The 21,331-nt window shown below is 39.4% G+C and overlaps 2 protein-coding genes across 2 annotated transcripts; one reads left to right on the top strand and one right to left on the bottom strand.

Moving 5' to 3' along the window:
* The first annotated feature begins 4,948 nt into the window (after positions 1–4,948).
* Positions 4,949–6,542, top strand: c1ql3b (complement component 1, q subcomponent-like 3b). Its single transcript, XM_067606197.1, has 2 exons — positions 4,949–5,986; positions 6,363–6,542. The coding sequence occupies exons 1-2, from the start codon at positions 5,366–5,368 to the stop codon at positions 6,540–6,542; spliced, it is 801 nt and encodes a 266-aa protein (XP_067462298.1). The 5' UTR covers positions 4,949–5,365.
* Positions 6,543–7,720: 1,178 nt separating this feature from the next.
* pter (phosphotriesterase related) lies at positions 7,721–11,403 on the bottom strand. The gene is made up of 5 exons (XM_067606195.1): positions 11,294–11,403; positions 10,089–10,546; positions 9,385–9,650; positions 8,704–8,844; positions 7,721–8,421 (listed from the first exon to the last, which is right to left on the bottom strand). Exons 2-5 carry the CDS (start codon positions 10,518–10,520, stop codon positions 8,211–8,213), a joined length of 1,050 nt encoding a protein of 349 aa, XP_067462296.1. The 5' UTR covers positions 10,521–10,546; positions 11,294–11,403; the 3' UTR covers positions 7,721–8,210.
* Between the last annotated feature and the right edge of the window lie 9,928 nt (positions 11,404–21,331).

Genomic DNA, 21,331 nt, shown 5'->3' with positions numbered 1-21,331 from the left:
TCCCACCACCAGAGGAATCTTTAAATACGGCGGCGGAGGTGAGCTGAGTAACTAAGATCTTGTGCTGGGAAAGAGCGATGAAAGTCAACTATGGACACATGAAAAAATCAAAACATGTGCACTCGGATTCAGTTGGTGTGATACTGTGAAAAGCTTCTAATAGTTCTGTCTTCTTCCCACAGATTTTGGTGGATTTTGACACTGCTGTTCACTCTGGCTCCTGGTCGACAAGTCTCCCTGAGTCACTGGAGGCTTGTGCCAATTGGAGGGAAAGAGCCTGACCACTAACAAGTGCTCACTGACTCATAGCTGCCACAGTGTGTCCCACTGTGTTTGTGTATGTGTGCATGTGTGTCTTTATATACTACTCTATTATATACTCATTCTATTTCTCACTTTGCACCCTTCCCACAGAAAACATGTTCTTTTATAAATGATCATGTATTTTAGCTCACATGGCGTGCCCTCACAAACTACTGTTATAACAGAGATGCATGAATTAAGTAAAATAAAACACACTACCGATAAAAAGGAAGAGTATTTTAAGGGGGTATTATGAGAGGAAGGTTATTCTGAACTTCCAGCCTCAATTATTGGCATCCATTGTTGCAAGACTAATTACAATCATCCATAAAATGTAGCAAAAATGGACTTTGACTGCACTATCTAAGTATCCATGAAGGTCCCTGTTAGTTTTTGATGCCCTTTAAAGCCTCCGAAAGCCAAATTTAAAGATCCCCTCAAGACTTGTTTGAAGACATATAAAAATATCCTGCTTTGACTATCAATTTGTGTCTGGTATATTTTTTCCACAAAAAAAAAAGTTCAATTACTTCCTTTAAAAGCCTTTAAATGACATCCTACCCTTCCCCCTCATTAAAAAATCCAGAATCTCTGAATATGCAAATATTTTTAATTTCTAAACATGTACTCCTACTTCACTGAAAAGTCAATTTATCAGTGTTTGTGCACTGGAGACTTCAAATTTCCGTATCACACTAAGTAAGTTGTAAGTTGCATACTGGAGCACGATTGGCCCCAAAATGTTTGTGATGTCATAAATCCTGCTCCTAGGTACACACCTCAAACTGAGATTTAAGGTGAGCTCAGAGAAACTTTTTCCCTTCGGCAGATGAATGTGAAAACTCTGCACATACATCACTCTGCTCAGTGAAACCCAAACATCACAATGAAGGAACAAGAATAAACACACATTTTTGACTGGAGAGGAACTTTAAAGATTGGAAGAAGACATTCTTAGTTATTATTTATCAAGAGTTTAACACTCAGAAGCCCAGATAATCTGGCTCATCAGGATTGTGCAGGTGTGTGTTGATCAGATTTGATTGACAGTGGACTGACAGCATCAGCAAACAAACCACCAACTGTCATCAGCTTTTGATTCAAGTAACCGCTGAATCCTGATTGGTGCGTGGAATTACGTGACATCACTAAATGAGCCCCGTCTGCTTCAGACCAGTGAAGAAATCTCTCTCCATATGAAATAACCAAAAACTGTTTTTCATGTAAGACCACACCGCTCAGAAGAAGCTGATTGAGAAACAGGTTTTCCAGACCTTTTCTGCTCTTTCTGTTTCTGAATATCCTTTAGTTTTATATTCATTACTTGGGCGTAACAGCTTGCAACACTGAAAATATGAGACACGGTGTGGTGTAATTTCTCTGGTGGCCTTCAATGACAGATTTCAGCTGGGATCAAATTAATTGCATCTTTCTAAAGGTTCAACAGAGATTTTGCTCTCTTCAAGCTAAAACACATTGACATTTTATAAGTTAACTATGCTGTCCACTTGATGCTCAAAAGAAATAACCTTTAATATGAAACCTGCATTAACTGACTTTTTTATGGCCACCTGGGGGCAGCGGATACAAGCTGTAAACACAACACAGAAACATCCTTTTAAAGGGAAACTTCAGTATTTTTCAACCTGGACTCTATTTTCCTATCATTTTGTGTCTAAGTGGGGTCTGTTCACTAATGCTGTCAGACACTTATAATAACAATCTGAGCCTGTCAGTGGCAAAAACAAGCAATTTTAGTGGACGTACATTGATGGGGCGCAATTGTCCCAAAGGATTACATTGCAGAACCTTTTTGCGGCTGCCAGCTGCAGTGCTCTCACTCAATACTGGACCAATTTCAAAAACTGTTGTCCCCATTAGTCACTTAGACACAAAATGATGGGAAAATAGGGTCCAGGTTGAAAAATACTGAAGTTTCCCTTTAAGTTGATATTGCACTGAACATGTTAGCAGACAGGAGCTCACACATCCAAAAGATACATAGCAACATTAGCATTCATTTGGAGTCATGTTTCTGGCCATCTGACAAACGACGTCCTGTACTCTCTCTTTTTGGGACTTTTATCTCCTCTAACTCCTGAGAGAAATATCTGTCTTTTTAGCTGTGAAATGCTCCACAGTATTTACTAACTAGTCTCCCAGTTGGTGCTGAGTAGGTGGTTTTAAAATTTGAAAACAGCTGCCTGCTGTTTTGTGGCTGGAAATAAAGCAGATGAGAGGGAATGAACAGTAAAGCTGTGGGCCCGTTAACCAAAACAATGAGCTGAAAGACACTAAAACAGTCCTTAAAGCTGAGGGGGGCTGCAGAATCAGGTGATAATCGACCTTGGGTTCATCACTATGAATTAAAACTTTCACATTATGCATGATCATGTGATCAATTGTTAACATAAAAGCATTTATTAGAGCAGCTTTAAAGGTCACATCTCAATGTTATATGATATTATTCAACACATCAATGCTTCAACAATGAGATATACAAGAGGTTCATGGGAAATCACTCCTAATCCATTTGTATATGCTTGCTACAGTTGAAAGTGGCTCACCGTCTCTGTTTTAGTAGAGAAAATATGTCCAAAATGTATCACAATTCTGATGTTAGCAGTCACCAACAACAATGGAACTGATGATTTGATCATGCATCTCTTTAAATGATATCTGGACCTCAATATCTGAACATTTCTCATATCAAAACAATAGACCAAAATCCAATTATGCCATAATTTCAAGAGAACATAGCACTACTTCATATCAGTCAAATGCTATGCCATTTGCTTCATTGTCATTCATTGGCTTCATTGTTAGCTTGGTGATTAAAAGCTTAGAGCTCTGCTCTAAATGGACAAAGGAGGTCAAGATGTTTCTTCAAACTAAGAATCTTTAAATGTAATCTGGTTTCCTTTCATCGACATATATAGAGAATCTATCCTTTCCAGCAACTTGATTGCTAAAGCCAATCTAAAGCAGACACTTCCACCTTTTTCTGTTCTACAAGGTGCCAAAAACATATTCACATTTGCTTCTTTTTTTATTGGGATTGCTTCAGTTTTCTTTCCCTTGATCCTTGAATCCCTTGAATCCCCTGAATCCCCTCTTTGCAAGGGTTGACACTCAGACATGTGATAGACAACGGTATAACCGAAAGTTGTGTAATCTCGACTGACATCTGTGGCAGGTGTGACATCAAGTATCAATGTAAGCGCTTAACTCTGCTCTTTGTCCATTTGTCTACACAGACTCTTATGCATAAGAGGGACCTTATGCATAAGTCAGAATAAAAGTCACACAATATTCTCCTACATCTGTGTATATAGGACATAACTGACCCACTGCAATATGATGTGCTTGTTATGTCATTGACATGTATGGCTGTATGTTACACTTATACTCTAAAGACTATGCAATTGTGTTTTTTTTTCTCTCTTTCTTATTATTTATATTGTTAAATGGGATAAATGTATAAATAAAGTGATGGCAGCACAGTTTTGCGGCTAGGAAACCGTTGATTTTAGTGCGTCTTACTTGAAGTGAAAACTGCATTTCAGTTCAATACCATATTTCTTCTTTAACAAAAAGAGTAAGTAATAAAGATCATTGTTTGATTTTAACTTTTACCCACCAATTTTAATTAAACTATATCTTTTTAAAGAGGGTCAATAGTTCTGTTTGGCACTTTTTGAGATCATTATTCAACAAACACACATCTAGAGTCTCATCCCAGCTGCAATCAAACCTTCCCTCTGAACAAACAAATGGGGCTTTCTGTCTTTTTACTCCCTGTTCATTTATCTCTTCACCTTTCAGTGAGGTGCCATCGACACAGAGTGACAGCCTCTGCATTCATGAGAACATCATCATCTGCCCTCCTCACCAACAATTAGCCCTTCATCACTCAAACTTAACAAAAGCAAGTGTGCTAAAGTTTTGTCAAGACAAGACATGCTTTTAAAATCTTAGCAATCAATATGGACCGTTTGGATTGTTTTATGAATCAGTTAAAACTCATTTGTAAATTTCCAAAACATATGCGTAATATCTCTTCGGATACTCAACAATTTGAGATTTTTTGATACAACTGCTAATTGTGAATTCCAGTTAGTCATTAATTAAGTGACCTCATCCTATTCTCCCTCTAAATGGCCCAGCATTCAGTCATTTCATCAGTATATTTGTATGAAGTCATCTTTCACTGCCAGCTCCTAGTGACTCCCTCCTTCCTTTCAGTGGCTCTATAGATTTCTTTCAAATGATAAATTGGACCAGGGGAGCCGCTGAGGTGTGACCAGGTGCCAAAGGAGTATAGCTTTTGGTCTTTAATGGTCCTAATTAGGCTTAAGACCTTTAGAGCTATTTGAATAAGTGCTAAAAGCATGTTGTGACATTCTTGTGGGTTGTTACATCACAATAATCAATAGGAAAACGAATACATACTCTGTTAAAACCCTGCTGAAGTAATCTAACATATCTATCTCCCTGACTTCACAAACAAATCCATTAAAAGAAGGGAAGGTGTCATTAAGATGTGAAAGTAGTTGCCCGTATTATTTGTGCCATTTTAGTCACGTTTCAAAGCTGCATCTCCCTTTTGTTTTTCACTTTCTCTCTTTTGATTGAAGAAATGCACCGATTCTGTCCCATCCATCACCTCCACCCCTCCCCTCACTCTCCAAACACAGAAACGGGTAACATTTAATTTCTAGCCCATTCTCTCCTGTGGCACCGTTGTGGGCGGAAACTTGTAGCTGACTTTGTGCTGCATAAACATATAACGTAGACTGTGTTGTTTTTCATCCCATAAAGTCTTTTGTTGTTGTTTTTCTTGCTGTGAGAAAGTGGAGATGAACCAGTTGGACGGATACTACAGCGCGTAAAAGTTGTGGATGGTTACTTTTGCGCATAAACATTTAAGGGACTATTTTATCTCCAAAAGTTGCAGTATCATACAGGATCGGGTCAAATTCTTCCCTCGGCAGAGATATCGCTCACAAGCAGGCTGGAAGACCATCCACTCCGGAGAACACAGCGAATCCGCAGAGCGCAGATGATCGCAACTGGTGTTTGTGGCGTCGCGCTGGTGCTGGTGTTGGTGGTTCTGATCCCGGTCGTGGTGAACTCCGCCGGGACTCCTGCCCGCTATGAGATGCTCGGATCCTGCCAAATGGTGTGCGACTCCCACGGGACCGCAGCCACGGCCGCGGCCAAGACGACCAACCCGATCAAAGACAACCGTCTGGTTCAGTCGCTTCCGACGTTCATCCAAGGTCCTCAAGGAGAGCCGGGACGCGTGGGGAGGATGGGTCCGAGGGGCCCGGTCGGCGAGCCCGGGCCACCTGGACCTGCTGGTCCGCCCGGAGAGAGAGGGGTACCTGGTCCTCCGGGTCCACCCGGAGCACCCGGAATGAATGGGCCCACCGGTGCCATCAGTGCAGCCACCTACAACACTATCCCAAAGATTGCATTTTATGCAGGACTTAAGAAGCAACATGAGGGATATGAAGTGCTGAAATTCGACGACGTGGTCACAAATCTCGGCAACCACTATGACCCCTCAACAGGGAAATTCACCTGCTCAATACCAGGGATTTACTTCTTTGTTTACCACGTGCTGATGCGAGGAGGGGATGGAACCAGCATGTGGGCCGACCTCTGCAAAAACAACCAGGTAGGATACTTCATGAAATAGTATAAATGTTTTATTTTTCCCGCTTTACTCTTTGTATAAAATGCACAATGAAATACTCGTTAGATCAAGGTTATAAACGTAATTTGACGAACAAAGTTTACTTCATACATTTTTACGCACAGCTTTTACGCACGGGTGCACCTAGAAAGACGTTCAAAGATTACATTTCCGGACATTTAAACACAGAGACTGCTTACACTTAAGTGTTTTGAGTGTTGTTTTAAGGTTGACATGAAAACGACAGATGTGTCATGAGTGAGATGACCTCACGTGACGGAGCTGTCCGCGGTTCTGATTTCAGCAAGCAAGTAAAAAACCAAGTTTTATCACCAGAAATTTCATATTTGTCTTCCAGGTGAGAGCCAGCGCCATCGCCCAAGACGCCGACCAGAACTACGACTACGCCAGCAACAGTGTTGTTTTACATCTCGAGCCCGGAGACGAGATTTACATCAAGTTGGACGGCGGAAAGGCGCACGGGGGCAACAACAACAAGTACAGCACCTTCTCTGGCTTCATGTTGTACGCTGATTGAAACAAGGGAAAGATCTGCTCTGCATATACTTTGCTTCACTGCTCATGCTCGGTTCAGTGTCAGTTGGATTATTAGAGACAGCGCTCACCATTTCCCACATTGCAAACGAATCAAGAAAGATGTTGAAGAAGTCATGCGTAAAAAGAAAAGAACTGTAAAGTGTAATTACAGAATAACAATAATGAATTTTAGTGTGTACAGCGTTGAATTGTACCCTTGTCGGTTTGATTAGTGTCGCTATGGCACCCTGACTGAACTGTTTAGCATTACAAATTAAGTTTGCTGATGTGTCAAACGTACTGTAGCTGCTGTTGTAACACATACTGAGTGTAGATTCATTGTATTGACCTGTAGCACTCAATTATAGAAGTTAAAGTTATATGCACATATTCACCACTCTGTTTACAGTGTTGTTGATCCATATTGGCGCTTTAATTTTCAACAAAATATTTGGTGGCTGTTGCATTTTGAGTGAAAACGTTAAAAGATGTAGTGATGCATGATTATAAAAACTGACATTTTAACTCTGCGCAGCATAAAAAAAACACTTAAAAGAAAAACAAATCTGTAAAATGTGTTGACGCACTGTCACAATATGATCACTGTAACTCATTCTTCTTGTCTGTCTCAATATGACAGCTGGTTGGAGCGACAGGGTAGTCTGGTGGTTAGTCACCATCATAAAACTGGACAGTCACACTGACAGCAACGTTCCCTCGAACTGGACGACACACATCGATCGGCCTGCTGTTTGTTGAGCCCCTCTAGATATGATTGTCAGCTAGAATGTAAAATATGATGTTAAATTAAATCCTCTGGCTTTACTTTCTAATCCTCTCGGAAGATTAATCAAAAGTTACAGTTTTTCACGGTGCACAGTCAGCTGTGGCGATCACGCCATTGATCATGGTGTGAAGTCACCCTGTGAAGCCACCTGTTCCCAGATGAGAGGAGAATGTGTCCTTCATCTGGGCCTCCCAGAAACCCACTGAGGGGCAACAGGACAACTCATCTAACACAGCCGCATTGTGTCGAGAGCAGAGCGGCATACTGATTACCAACACACTCATTATTTTCCTTCAATGAAACGTGTTTGCAGGGCTGTCACTTACAAATATAAAGAAAGCAGCTACTACATTGACATTTAAAAATCAATTAGCACCACTGTAGACAACACCTCCAGGGAGAAGAAAAATATTTGTCTTCGATTGTATTCATATTTCTGTAGACAAACAAAAGCATTTTTTTTTGTGGACCAAAACAAGACTGCTAATGAGAGGCACTGTGATCCTGCAAGGCTACTTTATATAATTTGCTTACAAAGTGAATAATGTATAATCACAGATATAAAATCATGTTTGAACTTTGTTCAAGTTGGGCCCTATAAATATTTTTGGTTAAATGAAATGACGGCCTATAATTATTTTCCATTTAAAGTAAATGAAGTTAAAAACATTTTGCTTGACTGAAAAAAATTAAGAATAAACAAATTAAGTACAAACCCAATAAGCTCGTTGGTTTAAGGGTCCAAAAAGCACATTTATGAATCTGTTTGGACTGGTGATTATTGCAAGAATCTCAAAGTGTTCATTGTGGGTTGTTCAGTCTTCGTGTGAAGATAAAGTTATGGCTACATCAAAAACGCCTGCCTTGGGTCTCTTTTCTGCCTCATTTGAAGGTCAGCCAGCGTTTTGGGTTGTCGATGAGGATCTTATCCACCTGGTGCTGCGAGATGCCCCTCGTCAGCATCTTCGGCACGATGTTCTTCAGGATGTGAGAGTAGCCGTGACCGCCGTACTTGGTCAGACGGTTCTTGGTGTGGATGTCGTGTGCGATCACTATCTTGTCCTCATAGCCCTCCTTTACCAGGAACGCCAAGCTGAACGTGAACAGAGAAACTTGTGAGACACGAGGGGCCTTTAAACATAACACAACTGACAATTTTAGCTAAAGAACATACTGTAATGCCTCTGCCAGATGTTAAACCTTTTATGTGTGGGCATACACATCTGATGTATATGTATAAAACATAAAAAGAGATTATCTCAAAGAAAAGGAAATCTTACTTAAATGTGAACACAGAGGTCACATTTAAGTGTCAAGTGTGGACACATCAACATGGTTACAGTTGACAAGTTTAAACAAGAGCAGTGTTACTCACGCCTTCACTCTCTGGCTGTCGTTGGGCATGTCCACGTTCAGGTCATAGGGATAGTTCAGCATCTCGGTTCCAAACAGATCATACTCCAGGTAACACCCCATCTTAGCAAACTCAAGCAGTTCACCATTATTAAATATAGTCCTGTAGGGAGACGACACACAGGTGATAAAGTCGAGGTGCTACGTGTGGCATTTCGAGGAGGTCATCTAATTTTATCTTTATATGGGTTAATGCTTAAAATGAAATGCATTTGATGTATTTTAACTTTCCAAAGAATAGCCCCCACCAAAGTTTGTTGTGAAAATCACATCCAAGAAATTTGGGGATGAACTCAGTTATTCTACGCCATCTCTCTTTAGACGTTCGCAGTCAAAGTTGAGAGATGAAGGTAAGAAGAGCATGATGAAGTAGAAAAAATGTGTACCGTATTGCCAGCGTGACTACTTTACATGCTTACATCTTCAACGTGAGATCAATGAATAATAATTCCACTGCATGACAGAAATAGTGGAGCTTATGGGAAATGTGGTCTTAATTTTGAAAAGTTGATGTATAAAAAGCTTACATATTTCATATTTTACTATTAAAATGGTATTATAAAGGTCAGCTACTACACTTTCTGACAATCTGCGCATCCCTTCAATTCCCAAACTCAGCCCGCTGTATTCAGGCACTTCTCACCTATCCAGGTGAGACATGACAGTTTTGCCGATGTCACCGCCGGCCTCCTGGAGAATCCGGATGACTTCAGCCGGAGCGGCAGGATTCCTGCCGGGATGGATGATAACTGGGCAGCCGAGCTGGGCCTGAGCGTGAGCCGTGGCCTTCAGCACCTTCTTCTCGCTCTCTGTAATCGGCCAGCTGGTGCCGATCTCTCCGATCACGCCACAGCGGATGTCTGTTCCGTCGGCGCCGTGAAGCACCTCGCTGATGATGATGTCAGTGAGCTGACGGGCAGGAAAATGAGAAGTTAGTCAAAGCAGAACGACATCACTCCTGCTGCAGCCTAATCTGCATATTAGATCATTAAGGTGACACTTTTCTGATTATGTGCTGTGCTTCTTTAACAGAATTGATGCACATGAACAGCACATGTTGAGTTTGAATGACAATATTGAATTATAAATATGAAGATTATGTGCATATTGTCAGTGGGTCACTACTCAAAGACAAGACGAGTAGCTAGAAACATGTTCAAATCAATCAAAAGATACAGAAGAAACACAGAATGTGTTGAGAGAATGGGTGATGGCTCAAACTCTTAACACAACAGCTGATGCAGGATGTTCACACAGACACACACACACAAGTTTCCACAATTTAGATCAAATTGCTTAAAATTTCGTAAAAAAAAAGAAATGCGTCAAATACTGCTAGACTCACACCTTCTCCACACTCATTTTCTTGGTGGCTTCTGTGTGGGTGCAGTCCACATAGTACCCTGCTCCAGCGATGATGTGGACCCCAGTGTCCTTGGCCAGCTGCCTGAGGGTGGGCAGGTCCCGGTCGATGCCCGTGGTGGTGTTCTCCACTATCGTGCCCCCTCCGGCCTTCCTGTAGGCCAGCAGTTCGTCCCGCACGGCGCTGGTCTCCTGCAGCAGCAGCAAGTTCTCATGGCAGCTGTAGGGGTTTTGTCTCAGCCAGTACATGTGCTGCATGTGGAACGGGTTCTCTGCCACCGCTTCGTCACCCGGAGGAGGAGGGAAGTAGCAGCACTCGAAGCTCATCGTCAGGTGCTCGTGGGTCATGGTGCGGCCCAGCTGGTCTGGATCCACCAGACCCAGGACAGTCTGGACCTTCCCGCTCAGCTTTGACATGATGGGTGTTCAGGGTTTCCAACAGCCTGCAAGGACACAAAGTATTGATTTATTGAGAGATGAGAGAAAAGTAAGAGCAGGGAAACTTTTTGCATGTTGGTGCAACTTTTTCTGCAGAATAGATTGGAGGAAGGGAAGGAGGGATCCTGACAAGTCATTAACTAGGTTGACCAGACAGTGCATGCAGGGGAGGGACCTTTGGACTTCAAAATGCAAGTCCTGATCACAACTGAAACTAACAATAGTGCCAGACTGAGTGTAGGTGAAGGATCTCAAAGTCCTGTTGCAAGCAGGTGGATGTTTGATCCTGGGTAAGGACACAAGACTGGGGACTGTCTTTACTGATGTGTGTGTGTGTGTGTGTATGTGTGTGATTCTATGGAAACAAATAAAAGAAGAAAACAATATGGAAATCAGCTTACTGATTAGTAATGACTGGCAATTTATCCAAATGACAACAAATATAACAGATATGGAGATGACATTGATATAACCAAAATGGTATCAGATAAACATTTAAATAAATATGAGTTACATTCATTGACTCTTTTTCTAGTTACTTTCTTTACTTTCCAAAGAACTCCGAGTATTTTCTGCTGCAGCATGGTGGTCGTCCAATAAGTGTTTTGTGCAAGGGCAACGTGGAAATCGATTAAATCAAGCGAAAACAGCGTGCAATAAACTCAGAGCTGCAGCACAATGTAGACGGATACTAAAGTTTCATCGACTTTAAATCCTGAAATTTGTGGAAACTGTTGAAACACGTTGCTGACCTTTTTTCTGCTTTAAGTCGGGTCTGCTTCCACCACCAGCCGAGTATACACAGCCGGTCCGCTGTGAGATTAGCACAGCGTCACGTCGCGGGAATTGAGAACCATCGCGATAGATTACGAGACTTCAGTACTTGCAAATCAATTACATTTACAGCGAGGAACTAGTTTATTACATTATTATAAAAATAAAATGGTTATTTCTTAATATACAGTATGTTTGGGGATTCTTTACTTATTTTTGTTCTTTTAATTTACATAATATTTACAGCTAAAAGATTATAAATATAGATTGATAAATAAATGAAAGTAATAAATAGACTTCACTCATAAAGGCTATAAGCTGTAACTAATGGCTATACTATTGTTTAATAAATAATTTACTAATACTAATCATTAATAAGCCATAAGAACAACTTTCGGGTTGCCAAGCTGTGAAAAATTTCTCTGGCTGTTGAGTTATTAATAGTCAAGGTGTTAATGAGGTCATAAGTGAGTTTCTCACTTTCTAATGAGCTGACAGCAAAAGTCATTATAATTCTTAAGTCATTAATGAAGGGTTGTTACAATAACATATCAAGTCTGCAGTTGCACATTTTGATAAGTCAAATAAATATTTTTAATTTTTTGAGAAAAGTTGGGGTTTTTCTGATGAAATATCATGCTGGATGCCACAACCTGTATACATATTTTCATTAATGACCTTTAACTGGTCTATATAGTAGTGATACTGATTTATTAACCCTTAATAGAACCATCTGTGGTACCAAACAGGGTAACTTGAAACCACAAATAATGATTCAGTAGATTTACTCACATAACAGTCATACTGACTATGAGCACAAATCAAGTTTTATTATAGAAATTACAAATAAGTTTTGTAACATCACATTATAAACTATAATATAATATCACTGTTACTGTATTTGGCTAATATCCTAGTTTTGGTCATTTGAGCAGAACATGTGAAGATGATGCAGAGTTTGAGAGACAGACTGTGACTCTTTCTGTGATCTAAACTCAGCAGATGGTCTCCACAGCAGCATTTGGTCTGCTGTTGCAGGGATTGCCCTGTGAACAGTCACCATTGCACTGACCATGCTGGCAAATGACTGAGCAAATGACCATCCATGTACTGCAGGGCCTTCGCAATCCGTTTGTCAACCAGCTCACCAGTCTGTGGATTGGAACAGAGCAACAGCCAGCAAACATATGGGACTTTTGTGCTTCATTTGGATTAACCTGCTGGGTAGCTTTAGGGCAAAAAAAAGAACAGAGGATCCTGTGTTTCAAACTGTAATGGAGATGATTATCCATGTTTTTATATCATCTGGTTGAGATTTCTTTTCATCTTTTCGTTATTTATGAGTGGTCCAGAAGCTTTAGGCTATGTCCTCTAGTCTAAAAAGTCTCTGATCCTCTTTTTTTTTTACACTTGGCTTTCCATTAAATTCAGAATCCAATTCAAGGTTCTTGTGATCACTTTTAAGGCTCTGTTCTACTGTATCAGGGTTTGTTGGCTGTTCCTTGCTCCAGCCTTAAAACTAAAAGGAGACTGCAAAGCTTTGGCTCTTAAACTGTGAACACTGTGGAGACACCTTTACTTAAAAGCAGCTCAAAACCCACCAGTTTAGACTTGCCTTTGTTTAATTTTATATATTTTTGTCTTGTTTTTATGCGCTTTCAATGCGAGTGATAGGGGCCAAAATCCACAGCGTGTCCACACACTCATTTTGTGCAAAAATGCATTTAAAAACTTATCTGAGGCTCTTATATGAGGCTTCAGTAGTCTGAGAGTTTCCCTGTTGAGCTGCCGTTGTTTTGGTTCTGTTTGCCGTCTGACTCTGTGTCCCTAGCTGCCATTCTCCACCAGTCCTCCAGAGGCCCTCAGACTTTTTTCCCTGTTTGTTATACTGGACTGACTGGGAGAGGGCCCTTGTACAGGACACTGAAGTTTGCTTTCACACTACAAGTGAAATGCGACTAGAGGTTTAACATTTGTTTTTGTAGACTGATTTGCATTCACTGCTTCATCATTAAATTGTAAATAAGAGAATTTGCAGGTTATAGTGCACCTGTGCATTTAAGTTATATTCAGAGGGGTTTAGGTATGTTGGTTAATTATGAAAATGATTGTGTTTTCTGGGTTTTCCCTCTTGTGTCTGTTCTGCCTTTCCCTCCACACTTTCCCTCCACACCTCCCCAGCACACCTGTTCAGTGTTAAGTCTCGTTAGCCTTGCCCTGTTTGTTGCCTGCCACACCCTCGTTGTCTTCATTGTTAACCAATCCTTGTGTTCCCCTCCTTTTCCAGTGCCTGCCGCCCTCCATCTGTGTCTTGTTCTATGATTAGTTCCTTGCGTATTTATACCGGTCTGTTCTTTGAGTTCTTTGTCAGTTCGTGATCAGTGTATCCTGGTGTTTGCAGTTGTTTTCGTTCCTTGCGTTTCAAGTCAGCCTGTTCTCTTGCCTTCGTCTGCTTACAACCTGAATCTGGTAATAAATAGTTATTATTTCTTCAGTTCCTGTTGCCTGCCTGTTGCTTCTGCACTTGGGTCCATCTGCCTGCATAACCATGACAGCTGTGGAAGGACACGAACAAATACAGGGACTTTGGCACTAAAAAGACTGTAATGTTTAAAGATATCCGCTTGATTCGACTAAATTGGATGCCAGAAGTTTCATATTAGCTTCAGATAATCTATTAAATACATTTTTGTGCAGAGGGAGGACTGTGGATTTTTGGCCCCCATCACTTAAATTGTAAGTGCATCATGAAGGGATCTTCTAATAGTCTGTATGAACAGGAGGAATGATTATGGTAACAACAACAAAAAAACCTGTTTCAGTGTTCATTTGGGCATCTGACTGTTTTAAGATACATGTGAAATATTGAGAAGCAGATTTACTGTGCGTCTGTGCAGTTCATAGTAATTTTATTAAACAAAAATTTAAGAATGTGCTGTAAGCAGAATACAAAATGAAGCTACAATTAGCGCTCCTCCACAAAACAAGGCCTCGAGATTAGATGAAACAAAGGTCAACCACAGTTCACAAAAGTGAATGTAAAACACCACTAATACTACAGTAATACAACTTGCCAACACTACAGATAATAAGATCAAAGTAATTCATTCAGCTACTGCCATAGCACAAATAGAAGAAAGGTTAAAAAGAATATACAAGGCAACAGGGATGGTGCAAAATAAGGACCATGTCTAAATTTTTCTTTTTTTTTGGTAAATGAGTTTTTGGAGTGCTGTTACTCATCTGCCTAATATACCATCCCACTGCAGGGTTCCTCATTACTGACAAAAGAAGATTGTCACTCCCATTCATCTGCATGGCTGACATGTTTCAGACAGACCTGACCACAGGGAATTTTCCAGCAGGGGGAATGACTAAAACCATCCTCTCACATGTAGACAGGCCTCCTGAGACACAGGTCAAACATTAACCAGAATTTGAGTGTGATGCAGATCTGTTAAGGCCTCTGAATTGATAGGGAGATGTAATAAAAGCAAGGCCTATATGCCTTAATCTCACAGTAAAACAGCTTTTAAACTCTGAATTTTCTTTGTTGTTCTCTGCATTTATATTTAGCTATGTAGCATTTCCTTGTAATTTACATCTCCATCAAACCAGACAATAAAGACAAAGAGTGGGGGTATGTCTCTGACTGCAAGAGGCCCATCAGGATTTGCTAGGCCTGGCTCCTGGCTGCAAGTGGAGGAGGAAGTCTGTGAAGTGTTGTGGTCTGGTGCCCTCTGCAGATAGAGAGGAGGCACACATTTGCCCTGAAAGAAAGAAAAATGCTCATAGTTCTCTTGCCTGAGGGGAGACATGGTTTTGTGTTTAAGCTTTCATCCAATTTAAACAGTATGAATGACAATAAGAGTCAGTGGTTTCAGTGATGTTCTGTTTGTTGTTTCTGGTCTTAATAATTTTCACGCTGGTTAGGGCGCTTTGAGCCTCAGGGATTGTTAAATCAATAGGCATGTTTGTTTCAAGAAATAAGATAATGAATTATGGCAACAATGAAACCGTGATGAATTGCAAACCTCGCCCTGGACAACTATAGTGTTTGATCAGAGGCACGTGTTTACAAAGATGATACAAAGGCAGGAAAAATGTGATTAACATTACGCTTTAACCCAGGGCAGCATTTAGAGCAACTATACTGTAACGTCTTCCTTGTAGTTCTCCTTGTGAACTACCTTGGGGGGGAATCATAACAATGTTAATGACAAAGAACCAACAAACACTAAAGTTTAAAAAAAAAAATGTTTCAGCCATTTCTGCTGACAGTTATATAAAATTACATAGTGAGTCAGTTAAAAATTAGAAAAAAAAAAACAACTCAATGTACAAAGATATTATAAAAGCAGCAGATATCAAATACCCGCTACAATGATGGAGCAAAAAAAATTTTGGTTTCAGGCCAAAATTATGTGCACACCTGAAAATCATACTCATATGTGACTGTTGAACATCTCATGCCAAAACTGTGGGCATTAATATAAAGGCTCCACTCTTCTGGGAAGGTTTTCCACAAGATTTTGGCTGCAGGGATTCGCTCCCATTCAGCCATTAGAAAACCTACTATCTACGTTTATATATCACCAGAGGACATTAGTGAGGTCGGCCACTGATGTTGGCCAATAAGATCTCGCTCAGTCTTTGTTCCTGTTTATCCCAAAGGTGGTAGATGAGGTTGAAGTCAAGGCTCTGTGCAGGCTGGTGAAATTCAACACATTCGTGACTTCATCAGTCTATTTTCAAGACGTTCATCAAAACTCACCTTTTTAGAATTGCTTTTAATGTGAGATGTATGTCCCATGAGTATCTTGAAAAAGTGCTCTATAAATAAAGTGTATTATAATTAAGTTCTTCCTCACTAAACTGTATACTTTACTTTGTGCAGCAGCCACATACTTTGAAGCACACTGTTGTCTAAAATAAAATTGTTTGATGCATTAACATTTATTTTATGTAACTGAAAGTGTGGAGCCCAAACCGAAGTTGAAGAGCTTTTACTGCAAATCACTCCACATTGCTTTTTTTTTCGTTGTAAGTGCTTTGACAGACTATAGTTGTTGCATACAGAGCCAGTCGAAGAAACAGCCTTTTGGTTAAGATATGATCACAGAAAGAGACGTAATAATCTACACGAGTTGGAAGATAAACATAAGTCAGCTTGTTTACAGTTTTACTGCTATTACGATATTTTTCAAATTGTTTAAGTCTTTAGATTTAACACCAGAGGCAAAATATAAAATGACAATTTCTTTTTTATTTCAAAATATATAATAATTTTCATTATTATGTTATTATTACTATTTATATTATTGTTACTATTTGGAGTAGTAGTAATTGTATATACAGAAAGATTACAAGATTGATCAGTTGGATCCAATTAAAGGAAAAATGAAGCGAATGAACAGAGCTGAATTAATGACTCGATCAACAGAAAATTAATTGGCAACTTTTCTGATAATACTTGTTTAAAGCATTTTTCCAGTAGCTTGTTGTAGTTGTAGCTTCTCAAATATGTGGAGTAGCTGCTTCTTTGTCAGTAAACTGAATATCTTTCTATTTTTAACTGTTGGTTGGACAAAATAAGAAATTTGAAGATGTCTCCTTGGGCTTGGGAAATAAGTGAATGGCTTTTTTTCCCCAAACAATTTTATCCAAACAGTTAATTGATTATTAAAGAAAATACTTGTCAGATTAATTTATAATGATAATCAGTTGCAGCCCTACAAATGAATGACAACATAAAATCATGTCGGGTGCACATATACATTTCTGAAAGTACAGTCATCTGGTGTTTTTTTTCCCCTTTAAAAGCAGAGACCTCTGTTGAATTCAGGCTGGTGAATCCAGCTCTGCTGGTGTGAAAGATGCCATGCAGTTCATGCTAAGTGTCATGCAAATCACTTTTGCACGGGTCCACATGACAAGCCAATGGTCTTCAAGTTGTTCCTTTCCATGCAATACTCTATATAAACTCTAATCCTAGAAGCGTCATCTCATTCCTGTGAGAACACTGCACTTGGAACAAACAAACAAGATATAATCATCATGGCTGTGAAGACTTTGGTTGTGGCCTGCGCTCTCTTTTTGGGAATGTGCATTATTACAAATGGCAAACCTACTGAAACAACACACGCCTTCTGCAAGATTGTCTGGTAAGACTTCATCTACTATATTTGTGAGTTTTAGTTTGATATTTCCTTTAGGTAATGTTTCATTCAGTGTGAATGTGGGTGGAATAAAATGAGAGGCAGATAGATTGATAGACAGTGATTACTTTAACTCTTTTTGTCCCCAGGTTGCTCGGTATACCGTGTGATGAAGTACACGTCGCCATTGTGACTCAGATTAAAGCCATGGGCTCATACAAGGTAAGAAAGTGGTTGAGGAGGAAGTTTAGATTCACATGGACGGATTTGTTTTTGTGACAGTTTGTGACGCAAAATTCTTTTTCTGTGGTTTCAATCCAGCTCGGCCCAGTGACTTCAGGCCTAATTCAGGCCAGTCACACTTCAGCGGTCGACCAGATCGAGAGTGTTAACTTCACCATGGTTTCCACGTCTATGGGCATGGGCTGCCATGCAGAGGTATGTCAGATTTTCTTTTTTTTTCATTTTGCATCCAATTAATCTCACAGTAATCAGAAACAGAACAATGATATCCACTTTACAAGAGGACTTTAAAGATGACTCCTAAATCTTCATCACAAAATCTCATGTACACGTTTCATTTGGTTGCTGTTCAGGGTTCATCCGTGTCTGCATTCTGGTACAGCCTGTTTGATAATGGCACCAACTACTGTAATCTCCACAATGTCATAGAAGGTAAGTTTTCTTTTTTTTTTTTTTAAAGGTACATTTCATTTAAATGGCAGCAATATATGTGAGTTAGACTTCTAACATAACCAATCTTGAAATGTGGAAATCATTCACCATTATTGACTTCTGTTTCCTGTTTGTACAGGAAGTGGACTCAGTAAAGCTCCAGGCTTCGTAGAGTTCACCAACGAGTGGCTCTGCCTTGGATTTGGACTTTCTGCCTGCAAATGATTGTGAAATCAAAAATGTGTGTCATATCATATTTGAAATTTCTGCCCTGCTATAAGAACAAAGACAATGAACTCACTCAATGAAAGCTTTATTGGAAAATATTTTAATATGTTTATGCTGTAGCACAAGAACTTGATATTCTGCTCTGTTCTGTGTATGTTTTTATTGTTTGCCTTTTGTTTAGTTTCTTATCTAAGTTATTGTGACTGCTACATTATTCAAATGAGAAAAAACTCAATAAAATATTATTCACAAAAAAAGATTCTTTTCTGCGTTCGAATAGTAAACCTGAATTACTGTTTTTAAAGGATCAGTTTGCTCTGAGAAGAAAAATTTCCAAATTTTAATTAACAGATTAAATATTAATTAGCCTGCTGATAATATCAAGGTTCATTTTAATTGTCATTATGCAAGGCAGGATTGCACAGTGAGATTCAGTTGTAGCCCCCTCCACGCTACACATGATGTCTTTACAAATACTAAAATATTTTAAATTACAAAACAATACAACTACCAATTTGGCAATAAAATAGAACAAAGTATATAAAGAAGAAATTAAAAAGGAAAACTATATTATATATACAAGGAATATACAGTTACATATATACATACAAATAATATATTTATATACAGTACTGTGCAAACATTTTAGGCACTTTAGATTTTTTTGATTTGTATCCATAATGTAATATCATCAGTGAGGCATTTGATTGGCCCCAAATTCATTCTGCATCATGACAAAGACCCCAAACATACAGCCAGAGACATAAAGAACTATTTTCAGTGACAAGAAGAACAAGGAGTCCTGTAACAGGTGGTTTGGCCCCCACAGAGCCCCAATCAACAAAATCCACTGAACAACTGTAACTTCTCCAAGATGCAGGAAAAACCAACCTGCCAAATACCTTGAAAAACTGTGTGCAGGTACAGAGGAGAACTGCTGCTGTTTTAAAGGCAAAGCATGTCACACCAAATGTTGATTTCATTTAGGTTTCTTCTGTTTATTCCACTTTGTTTGAAGTTAAGTGATAAATAGAAATCTATTTGTAGCATCATATTTTAAAGCATCCTCACTTTACTTTTTGTGCCTAAAACTTTTGCAAAGTCCCGAACATCCACATGTTTTTACAATATGTGCAAAATAAATTAAATATGAGATGATGGCAACAATGGTCAAAAACAGCTGATTGCATGTCTGAACTGTGGACATAATTCATAATTGGCTGTTTTAACTGATAATTTAACAACTGCTACATATGACATCAAATGCTGCCAGCTATGACAAATCTAGAAAAGAAGGAAGAACTCACACAGGCTGTGATTGAGGTTACTGTAAAAGTAGGTTGACAATTAAACTATAAAGCATGCAGACAGGAAAAGTTACTGTTTGACTGAACGTTGGACTTTGATACTGTTGTTGTTGCCAGACATGCAAGCATCTCTGAGACTGACGTTGCCGGTGCAACTTTGCAGAGAATAGTGCTAGAGACTAAATGAAAAGGATCCAGATGTGTGACCTGAACTACTCCCCCATGATCCTCAAGATTTGGTGCAAAATTTAAAAAAAAAAAGTTTTGTCATGAGAATGGACAGACCTACAAATGTATTACATACAAATTATATTTAGAAGACATTTTTTTCAACTGAATAAATCTTAAACAAATATCATTATATCAGTCTTCTAATCATGGCGTCAAGTGTGCTCATTGATTTATTTTTTATTTTTCTCTAGAGTGTTAAACAGAGTTAAAACAAATGTCACCCTGAGAATGACTATTGAGTGATTATTCATTCAAAAACACCTCGTGTCACGCTATCCACAAGACTCTTGGACACTAAAGCAGTTATTCATGCTCTATTTTCATTGTTTACCTTCTTCTAAAAAAAAAACCTGTCATGTAAAAGCCTCGTTGAGCTTGTTGACTGCCTCAGAATCTGAAGGAAGCTACATTATGTCATACCTTTGATGACAGAGGTGTATATGACTGAGCTTTAGCTTGATTTACAGACATATAGCGGTGATTGGAGAATGCAGTCATCACACACTTTGGAAGGAGAAACACTGCAATATAACAAGTTATCCAGACTACATTTTAGTGTCTCTGATCTCAGTTTAAACGGTGAGACTCTTCTTGTTAGACATTTAAATGTTGGACAAGATGGACATAAGATTGCCAGTTGTAACCACTCACCTGGAGTAAGGGAGGAGCGATTTGGAACAACAACAATCAGTTGCAATTCTTTCGCTGCCATTTTCAGCAGCAAAATCTACTCCTGCTTTACTTTACAATACCACAATGTGATATGACCTACTAGGGCTCGTTGGATGTATGAAAAACTCTACAGTATATGATCAAATAAAACAGGTATGTTGTCAGTTTTGCAGTTGATTTTATTGTTTTTTTATGCACACTTGTTCATTTATTTAGGCTATACACAGAAAGGAAAATGTTATACCAGAGTTCACTGTTTTATAGTTTCAACAGAGACGATAATGTAATGTCAAATGGTTTATTCAATCAGAAATTTAAAATAGATAAAGGCTGATACTCACATTTTACAACAATGCAGAAAATCAGTCATGTGATGCCACATTTGTGTGTTGCTGTGACTCTCTTGGTTGTGTGTGTGTGTGTCTGTTGGGGGAGGGAAGGTGGGTGAGGAGCTCAACGCTAGTTAACATAACATTGGTTATGTTTACTACCGATTAGCAGTGCATTCCTCTGTGCGTGTGTGCGTGGGTGTGTGTGCGTGTGTGTGTGTGTGTGTGTGTGTGTGTGTGTGGGCTTTGAAGCGCATGTTTCCTGTTTGTCTGTTTTTACTATTTCAACATCACACAGACTGACGTAAAATATCATTCTGTTGTCCAGCCGCCCGGGTTTCGTGCCTGTTGGTGAGTCTATGGTCCTAATGTGGTTTAAGGAGGACAAAGAATTCATTGAGTGTCAGAAGTCACAT

This window comes from Thunnus thynnus, chromosome 12 (genome assembly GCF_963924715.1).
Source record: "Thunnus thynnus chromosome 12, fThuThy2.1, whole genome shotgun sequence".
In the NCBI taxonomy this organism is placed as follows: domain Eukaryota; kingdom Metazoa; phylum Chordata; class Actinopteri; order Scombriformes; family Scombridae; genus Thunnus; species Thunnus thynnus.
This window is presented reverse-complemented; position numbering and strand designations above follow the sequence as displayed.

Coding starts and splice junctions, on each gene's coding strand:
- c1ql3b (XM_067606197.1), top strand. CDS start 5,366: ATGATCGCAACTGGTGTTTGTGGCGTCGCGCTGGTGCTGGTGTTGGTG. Junction 5,987..6,362: donor ACCTCTGCAAAAACAACCAG/GTAGGATACTTC, acceptor TTTGTCTTCCAG/GTGAGAGCCAGCGCCATCGC.
- pter (XM_067606195.1), bottom strand. CDS start 10,520: ATGTCAAAGCTGAGCGGGAAGGTCCAGACTGTCCTGGGTCTGGTGGAT. Junction 9,651..10,088: donor AGAAAATGAGTGTGGAGAAG/GTGTGAGTCTAG, acceptor CCTGCCCGTCAG/CTCACTGACATCATCATCAG. Junction 8,422..8,703: donor GACAGCCAGAGAGTGAAGGC/GTGAGTAACACT, acceptor GTTCACGTTCAG/CTTGGCGTTCCTGGTAAAGG.